The 9,117-nt window shown below is 46.8% G+C and overlaps 1 protein-coding gene and 1 long non-coding RNA gene across 6 annotated transcripts in view; one reads left to right on the top strand and one right to left on the bottom strand.

Annotated features, from left to right (window-relative positions):
* The window catches only part of LOC120095883 (uncharacterized), an 18,083-nt gene extending 9,915 nt beyond the window's left edge, over positions 1-8,168 (top strand). The window contains exons 1-4 of one of the 2 annotated variants that reach the window (XR_015634603.1): positions 3,378-3,787; positions 6,349-6,435; positions 6,927-7,043; positions 8,070-8,168. This is a non-coding gene — a long non-coding RNA (uncharacterized LOC120095883). Of the gene's footprint in view, positions 1-3,377; positions 3,788-6,348; positions 6,436-6,926; positions 7,044-8,069 lie in introns of those variants that run through there. The other variant, XR_015634604.1, reaches the window with a different exon arrangement.
* The window catches only part of Flt1 (Fms related receptor tyrosine kinase 1), a 173,375-nt gene that overhangs the window by 86,622 nt on the left and 77,636 nt on the right, over positions 1-9,117 (bottom strand). For all 4 annotated transcript variants that reach the window (XM_087579212.1, XM_087579213.1, NM_019306.2 and 1 more), the window contains 1 exon segment: positions 3,345-3,453. In XM_087579212.1, coding sequence (XP_087435338.1) covers positions 3,345-3,453 — 109 coding nt within the window.

Genomic DNA, 9,117 nt, shown 5'->3' with positions numbered 1-9,117 from the left:
GGAGCTGGGGACTGAACCCAGGGCCTTGCGCTTCCTAGGCAAGCGCTCTACCACTGAGCTAAATCCCCAGCCCCATCAGATTCTTTCTTAAATGAATACAAACAAAATAAAAAAATTTGGAGCAAAATTCCGATATGAAAAAGTATACTAATTAGCTAAAAGCCAATAGCGATTACAAGCGATTCAGTCTAAGTTTAAACTCTCCAGTGCTGGCAGCAGAGAGCCGTGGGGAGAGGGCAGAGCTGAAATTACAGGTTAGATGGTAAACCGCCTTTAGGTGTTAAGATTAAAGTTTCCATGTGTTTTGAGGAGCGCTTCGAGCTTCCAGTAGGCATTTCCTTCCCTGAATTCAGCACGTCTTCTCCCAGAGCACACGCGGACCCAGGCCAGAAGGACCCTGCCCTGAACCTTTAGACAGTCTCTTTAGTTGGACTCTTAGACTGTGAAACATCTATGGGCCAACGGTGTGTGCCCGTCCTGAACCTGTGTCCCTCTGCTCTAGATAATGCCCAAAATTCCCAGAAAAGACAGATGGCTCCTAAGTCTGCCGCTAGACTTCCCTTCCTCTGCCAGAGGACTGGCATCCCTAGTCAGCTAATCATCAATGTGCTTACCACCAAGTCAGCGCACAAGAAGTGGCTTAAGGAAAGACTCTGAAGAGCAGCGGTGGGGAGGGTCCTGGAGCAGATGTGGGCATGGCTCCCACTCACGGGGATGGAGTGAGAGGCACGGCATGCTCTCCAACAGCAGCCCTGAAAGGCCCCAGGACTCTAAGCCTAGCCCAGCCTTGAGGTCCTGATGTAGGTACAGTTGGGCACAAGAAGTCAGAACATGGTAAAGGTTTGTGGGATGGTTTTGGGTGAGTCAGTGGCTTGTGGGACCCTGTTGGTGCTCTTTTAGCTGTGAGCACTTAGGGGAAGCCCAGCCTCTTTTCTGTATCTGTTCACGCTCTCCCACAGCTCAGTGCCCTCCAGTTCTCTCTCCCTCTCAGACGTTCAGAGCTGCGCACAGCTTCAGAGTATCGATCAGTGGTCTGTGTGACTGAAGGCCTCAATTTTATTTCATTTATTTTATTTTATTTTTATTTTTATTTTTTGGAGCTGGGAACCGAACCCAGGGCCTTGCGCTTGCTAGGCAAGCGTTCTACCACTGAGCTAAATCCCCAACCCCCCCCAAAAAATCATTTATTTTAAATTGATTAAAATTTGAGCAAGGCAATGGTGTGTGTGTGTGTGTGTGTGTGTGTGTGTGTGTGTGTGTGTGTTATTTCTCTATTGGATACAGAGCTGTGGGCATAGCCAGTGATAAAACATCTACATGAGGTCTGGAGTTCAATCACCAAGAAATAACCCCCTAAATGTTGACTACATATTAAAAATATAATACAGTATTTTAGATATACTGGCTTAAAACGATTTTTGTTGTTGTTTGTTTGTTTGTTTGTTTGTTTGTTTGTTTTTTTGGTTCTTTTTTTTCGGAGCTGGGGACCGAACCCAGGGCCTTGCGCTTCCTAGGTAAGCGCTCTACCACTGAGCTAAATCCCCAGCCCCGTTTGTTTGTTTTTTTAAGATAGGGTTTCTCATTTTAGCCCTGGCTGTCCCGGAACTCCCTCTGTAGATCAGGCTAGCCTAAGACTGATATATCCTGCCTGCCCCTGTCTCCCAAGTGCTGGGATTAAAGGCACTCACCACCAATGCCTAGCCTGTAAAATAGTACTCTAAAAATACATGAGCATTAGAAAACATTTTATCCTTACTTTTTTTTTTTTTTTTTTTTTTGGTTCTTTTTTCGGAGCTGGGGACCGAACCCAGGGCCTTGCGCTTCCTAGGCAAGCGCTCTACCACTGAGCTAAATCCCCAACCCTAGAAAACATTTTAATGACTACTTTTTATTTTATGTGTATGAGTCTGAGTGCATACATGTATGTACATGTGTGTGTCAGTGCCCATGGAAGCAGGAAAGGGGGCACTAGATTACCTGAAGCTGGAGTTACAGGGAGTTGTAAGCCACTGGATGTCTTAACCACTGGGCCATCTTTCCGGCCCTCAGAAATGTTTAAGGTACGTGTGGGTTCTGTTGGACAATGGTGGGACCATGGGGCCAATTCAAATATCACATGGATTCTAGGACATGCACAAGTGGATACGGGCCCTGACCTTCTTCCTAAGGGACTGATGGTCTTAGACAACCCCTGTGAAAGGGCAGATTGACCTCCCCAAAGGGTCCATGGCCACCGAATTAGTCCAAAGTGCCTGGATCTACTCGAAGACTAATCTTAGTGAAATCTTTGTGAGAATCCTTCCCCTTCAAAGGTCTTTCCTACTGGGAGTGATATAAGGAACACTCTCTTCTGCTCTTGTAAGGTGAGAAGGTGGGGGTCAGTCCTTGGCCTAGGGGGCTTTGCTGTGTTCTCTCCTCTCCAGAGAATGCAGGGGGCACCGTCCAGGTCTGAGCAGTGAGAGCGACCTTCAGGACGTCTCCATGGCTCAGATTTCTTAGGGCTTGGCTCACCGGGCTGCAGGCTCCCATCGTCTGACAACTCAAACGTCTCCTGAAGGCTGCGCTGCCTACTTCTTTCTGGAGACTTCTAGGCAATGTCAGCAGCCTGCTCCGTGCAGTGCGAAGTTTCCAGAGGGTTGGCGGGCTGCCCAGGTTTCCTCAGAAACTGGGGAGGCCTGGAGCCAGGCAATTGTTTTTAGACTTTGAGCAACTTATTTCCTTCCTGAACCCGTGGAGGGACACAAGGAGTGCCACTTGTGTACCTTGCAGGTTTAAAGATTTGTAGAGACCGTCGGGTTTAAAGTTAAAAATTCTTACATGCTCATTAATTATGAAGAACAAAACCCACTTTCAGATTTTGACAGGAGAGTCTGAGTCCTCCAAAGGGCTGAATTACTTTAACTAGGGATTTCTAAGTAAAACAAACAGACGAATGAAAAACCCTCAACCCCTCCTAAACCCTAAAAACAAACAAACAAACAAACAAAAAATGAGTCTAATATCATAGGGGTTGGAAGTGAACTGTGTACCAGACAGAGGGGTAGGTCCTGAGTGGGGATGTCCAAGAGTGAGGATATAAGATCCCAAATTTAGAACCCAGTCTGGGAAAGAAACACAGACACAATTGAGAGAGAATTCCGGGAAGTGGCTCTTTAGAGACGCTAAAGATGTTGTGGAATTCTATTCCTGAGAGCAGGGACAGAGGTAGTCACAGCTTGACAAGTCGGAATGTTTAAAAGAAAAAAAAAAAAAAAGGAAAAAAAATCACCAAGGGCGTTAAAAGCAAAGAGGGTTGAAGAGAGACCAAGGTCACCCAGCTGCTCTGTAGAGTCGGGACAGCTTACCTGTGACGTAAAACCTTATGTCTCTCTCCACAGTCCCTATTTTATTGAAGGCCTTGCAGCTGTAGCTTCCAGGGGTCCGAGAGTCAGCCACCACCAATGTGCTAACCGTCTGCAAGAGAGAGGCAAAGTTCAGCTAGGGGACAGAGATCTATTGGAACAGCCCCGAGGAACTCGGAGGGCTGTCGTGATTCAGCAGTTCCCTTCACGGAGAGGGTACGGCAGGGGTGGCAGCCACCAGCAAGCTCTCTGCTCTGGAGCCCCAGCACGAATAGAAAAATAACAGGAAGACAGGTCCTCAGGAGACCGGAGCCCATGACATCCGACCTACGAGGGGTTCGGCCTTATCTCGGTCTGTTGCCATAACAATCACAGACCTGAGTCGAGGTGTGGGACTGCACGTCCCAGCCCACAGGGTGGTCAGTCCACGTCTGTGAGAGGAACAGGTGAGGCCCGGCCTTTTCCTTGTGTGGGTGACCTGAGAGCATGGGTGTCAGCTGGTCACAGGAGGCGTCTATGGTGGGCACGGGAATCGAGCAAGGAGAGAAGAGAAGGTGACTCAGTTACTTCTCATTTGTGCTCACGGGATGTGGCGAGCAGCCCCCAGAAGGGAAGCTGAGAAGCTAAGGCGGCTGCGTGCGTGCGTGCGTGCGTGCGTGCGTGCGTGCGTGCGTGCGTGCGTGTTTATAAATTATGTATTCTCGTACTTTAATTCTTTGTGTACCAAATGAAGATATAAGGTGACATTTTAGAGCTGTGATTTAGCACGACCGTACCCAGACAGTGGTCAAGTTGATATGTACTTGGAAGTACTTTGCAAACTAAATAATGTCTACCAGAATCCTATGGTGAAAATTTAGACAGCTTAAAGACTTCCATTGTTTCCTTTAAAAGAAGAAATTAGAAATATGGGCTCACTGCTGGGCCGTCTTACATTGAAAGCCACTGTGCCAGGAATGGGGAGTGTGGTGGTGGGGGGGAGGGAATTAAAGTTCCTTTTTAATACTTCAAATTAGAAACAAATGCCCAGAAGTTGATCCAGTTCCACAGAGCTCGTAGTCTATGTCCTAGGACACAAATAACTAGCCATGGGTTGTGAGACTGGGGTGCTGTTCTCATGTTGTGTATCCTGGCTTAAGATGAAGACAATACCATAGGATGTCGGGCACTTTCCTGAATGACAGAGGAAGGGGTCTGAACATTATTTTCAGCGGTGAAGTAATATTAAGTAGGCACTTTACGTGTGGTCTCTCAACTCCTCTTAAGAAATCAGGACATCTCTGTTTTTTTTTTTTTGTTTTGTTTTTGTTTTTGTTTTTGTTTTTAAATCTAGAGACCAAGCTGACTAAAAACAAGGGCTGGAGAGATGGCTCAGTGGTTAGAGCACTGGCTGCTCTTGCAAGAGGACCTGGGTTAAGTTCCCAGCACCCACGTGGAGGCTCACAGCCATCTGTAACAACAGTTTCAGAGGATCCGAAGCCCTCTTCTGGCCTCTGTGAGCGCCGGGCACATAGGTAGTGCACATAACACGCAGGCAGAACACTCACAACACATACACACACATACAAATAAATCTGAAAGAAAGACTGATGGCCTACTCAGTGATTTTAGGCAGCAAACCCCCGTCTTCATTCCCCTACCCCCAAATGGTTTCTTAGTTGTTGGAGGTCTCTGCTCAGTCCCATCCACTCTTACATCCTCCGTGTGTTATCGAACTTCTAGATAACACAGAGGGCTGGGCTATGTGGCAGTTCTCATTCCGTTTAGCGGCCGTTCATCATGTGGCCGTGAAGTCACTGTCACAACAGGGGAGCATGGCAGTCCCCATGGCCAGTGACTTTTAAATGTGTTTGGCTTATTCCCTGCTTAAGGTTCCAACATATGCTATCTCTTCTGTGGGGGCGGAGGTGGGGATGGGGATGGGGGTGGGGATGGGGGAGTTTCAGGTGGGTGGGGTAGGGGGGGTAGCCAGATGTAGAAGAGTCTGAAACTTCAGCTCTCTCTCTATTTCGACTGTTAATTTTAATGAAGAGTGGGAACATACGAGTTCTGATAGCCACCTTCTCTCAATCATTCTACAATCATTCTACAGACCAACAAGAGCCATGGAGGATGTAGAAAATTGTGGTAAGACAAGTCTGTTGGGGACAGGGTGAGGGGAGCCACTGGCTGGTGGTAGCTGGAAGGACAGAGAGATAATCAAGTCCATTGTGACCCACTGTGTTGTCTGGGGAGTTTGGGCTCCAGCCTGTCAAAGCTCTTCCCGAGAAGATCCGAAATGAATGTCTGAGCTGAGGACTTCCTGTTTGCAGTTACACGAAGCCCAAGTTCCTTATGGAGTAAGTCCTTACGGTTGATCCTCAAGGACCCACACAGACTTAGATTCTTGGATGTGTTGTTGTCCAATTTGGATCTATGGTTTAGTTAGCTATGTCTGCTTACATTACATAAACAGAAACCCCCTTTCTGTTGGTGTGAGGCCATTTAACATTTCAGACAGTCACCGTTTATATGGTTGTTAAAATTGCTTTGCTTGGGCAAAACTCAGAGCAACTGAGGAGGACTGGGGTTTGTGGCAAGGCGAAGCCAGCCTGCATACGTGTACATTTGCCGTGTTGGAGACCTGCACACAGTGGGCTGGAGAGATGACGCAGTGGTGTGTGCATATGACAGAGATCAGGGTTTGACTCCCAGTACCCACACGGTGGCTTACAATGATCTGTAACTTCAGGTTCAGGAGAGCTGACCCCCTCTCTGACCTCCATGGACACCAGGCATGCACATGGCACGCAGACATACATACATGCAGAACACTCATACGCATGAAGTAAATGAATACATTAGACTGACCAGGCTGTCTGGAATGGTTGTAGCAGCTTTAGTCTTAGTGAACTATGTCAGACTCTTGGTGTCATCTGAGACCAAAGCTGAGATGCCCAGAGGGGATACGAATCCATGTCATACAGTGAAGAAAGAAATATAAATCAATTTTTTTTCTTTGCCTAAGTAATGCCTTCCAATACAAGACACCTATGCACAGGCAGGCCTCCTCCAGAATTGAACTCACTATGGCTTCCGTCGGTGTAGAAATGAGGTAGGTGGAGTGTTTGTTATTTCTTTGTGGTAGGACCTTCATGTTGCCCTTGAAGGAAACACGGACAGCATTATCTCAGCCCCGTGAGATGGGGGGGCATTAAATAAGGCGACCAAGGTCTCTAGGGGTTAAGGGAGGAACCCTAAGACTCCAGAGACCACAGACATTCCTGGGTAGAGCATCTATCCTGATGTGTAGAACTCGAGAGCTCACACAAGCATTAAGTCAGGTCAGGTCAGAGATAGGAGCTCAAGCAAGCTCAGCATCCCTGGGTTGTATTGGGAGGCATTTTCTCATGGGACAGTAAGTGAGGAGGCGTGAGTGTCTTGTCTTAAAGGGGCCAATCTGATCCTCGATGTCCACCACAAAGAGGAGAATGAAAAAGAAAAGCAGAACAGAGTACCAAATTATCCCCGTTATGTTTTGGAAGAGAAACGGCCGAAGATTTGAGATGTCACAGATATTTGGAGCTGTAATCATTTCTTTTGTAGGACTCACCGGAAGGATCTCTCTCGAGACTGTCTGCTCGAATTAGTTCTATCATTAGTTTGCATTTTCTACAAATGAAGAGAACGGAGGGCCAGCACAACAGAGGCAGAAGCATGAAGGTAAACTACCACAAGGGCATCCACATTCTCTCAGTCACAGGAGAAGGGATAACAACCTCACTCCAGGGGTTGGGGATTTAGCTCAGTGGTAGTGCACTTGCCTAGGAAGCGCAAGGCCCTGGGTTCGGTCCCCAGCTCCGGAAAAAAAAGAACCAAAAAAAAAAAAAAAAAAAAACCAACCTCACTCCAACTTAAAATCCACAGTGGGGGCTGGAGGGATGACTCAGCGGTTAAGAGCACTGACTACTCTTCCAGAGGTCCTGAGTTCAATTCCCAGCAACCACATGGTGGCTCACAACCATCTGTAATGCAATCTGATGCCCTCTTCTGATGTGTCTGAAGACAGCTACAGTGGACTTATATAGAATAAATAAATAAATCTTTAAAAAAAATCCACAGTGGCCTTCCACAGAGGAGGAATACAGCAAATCACAACATCAAAAAAGATACAAGCCTTCCTGTTGACGGGTTAGTTTGGGATAGGTGACTTCTCAGTGAGGTTTTCAGTCCAGTCTAACTGCATTCTTAAAGGACCAGTGCTTGTTAGGGGGTCCTTACTATGACCCAGGGATGCTCATCAAGACCACCAGAGGCCAGACATGGTGGTACACGCCTTTGCTCCCAGCACTCGGGAGGCAGAGGTAGGAGGATACCTGAGTTTGAGGCCAGCCTGGTCTACAGGGTGAGTTCCGGGACAGCCAGGGCTACACAGAGAAACCCTGTCTTGAAAAACAGAAAGCCCTCAAGCCACCAAACAAAACAAGTAAACAAACAAAAACAACAAACCAACTAAAGAAAAACCTGTCATTAGCTACTGTAATTAGCTGCTTGGATTTCTTAATTTTCCTTCCTTCCCGTTTGCTAAGCCTTGGTAATTCCTGTCTACAATGTCGCTTCAGCCTCATGGAATAGACTGAAGAGAGGTAATACGTCATTCGCTTAATTTCCGGAACAAGTTTTTTTTTAACCTATTTATGGAATGGAGATTTTAATCTTGGGATGTTTCTAACACTGCTTTCTTCTAAGCCTTTCGGGGAGAAATAGAAGAAGGTGTATAAAGGCCAAGGAAGAGCTGACATGATCCCAGCGGTGGCGCGCAACAACCACGTGATGGGAAAACAGAAGGTGAGAATGAGGGGAAGCCAGGGGCAGTGTGGGAACTGGACCACAAGCCATAGTTCTGTAATTAGGACGACCGTTTACGTCATGGGATTGTCTCAGGCAATTTACATATTTCCTCCTGTACCCTCAAACAAGTTCAGGGAAATGTCGCTGCCGCAGTGAGGCAGTCACCGCTCTCCAGCCTTACAAAATCAGCCCAGGATTCTATGTACTTCTCACTCTGGTCCCATAAACCACCACCCGCCCCCCCCCTCCCGTCCCCCTCCCGGGTCTGTCGTGAACAACACAAAAATTCAACGTTTGTTTTTAGCCACTCCAGAAAATGGCTCACATCTCGCAAAAGTGGGCCAAGGAGGAAATGGAGTTTTGGAATTGTATTTTCCTCTATTCCCCTTCACTGACCTAAGGCACAACAACAAAGAAAAGCCCCTGGAACCCCTGAAACGGCCATGACTTCCTGGTGTGAGAGCTCCCACACCCATACCTATCCACAGAGGAGCAACGTGTGACTGAATGAGTCATTTCTGTGGGACTTTAGTGTATTAAAGTCACAGTACGCCCAAGAAGCAAGAGTCTACATTGTAGAGGACGCTGCAGAACTGTGCTTGTAGCTCTCAGTGAAGGATGGATGTCTCTTTCTCCCCAACCACCCAAAAAAAAATATATATATATATGTATATATATATATATGTGTATATATATATGTATATATATATATGTGTATATATATATATAATGCTAAAACTAAACGCAGAAAGTTCTAAATTCAGAACAAGAAACCAACAATTTATATCTAGTATTCGGGCTGCCTAAAGGATCTGTCAGCTGTCTATATTTTCCCTTACCTTATGGGGAAAATTAAAAGTTTTGTAACACAAATGATCTTGAACAGACACCGTCATTGCGCGTGTCCGAGACCATTGGGGGCTCACTGCTATCTATGTGGTCGTCA

The sequence above is a fragment of the Rattus norvegicus genome, chromosome 12 (assembly GCF_021556685.1).
Source record: "Rattus norvegicus strain SHRSP/BbbUtx chromosome 12, alternate assembly SHRSP_T2T, whole genome shotgun sequence".
Lineage (NCBI taxonomy): Eukaryota > Metazoa > Chordata > Mammalia > Rodentia > Muridae > Rattus > Rattus norvegicus.
The sequence above is the reverse complement of the archived record's forward strand: the minus strand, read 5'-3'. Positions and strand labels throughout refer to the sequence as shown.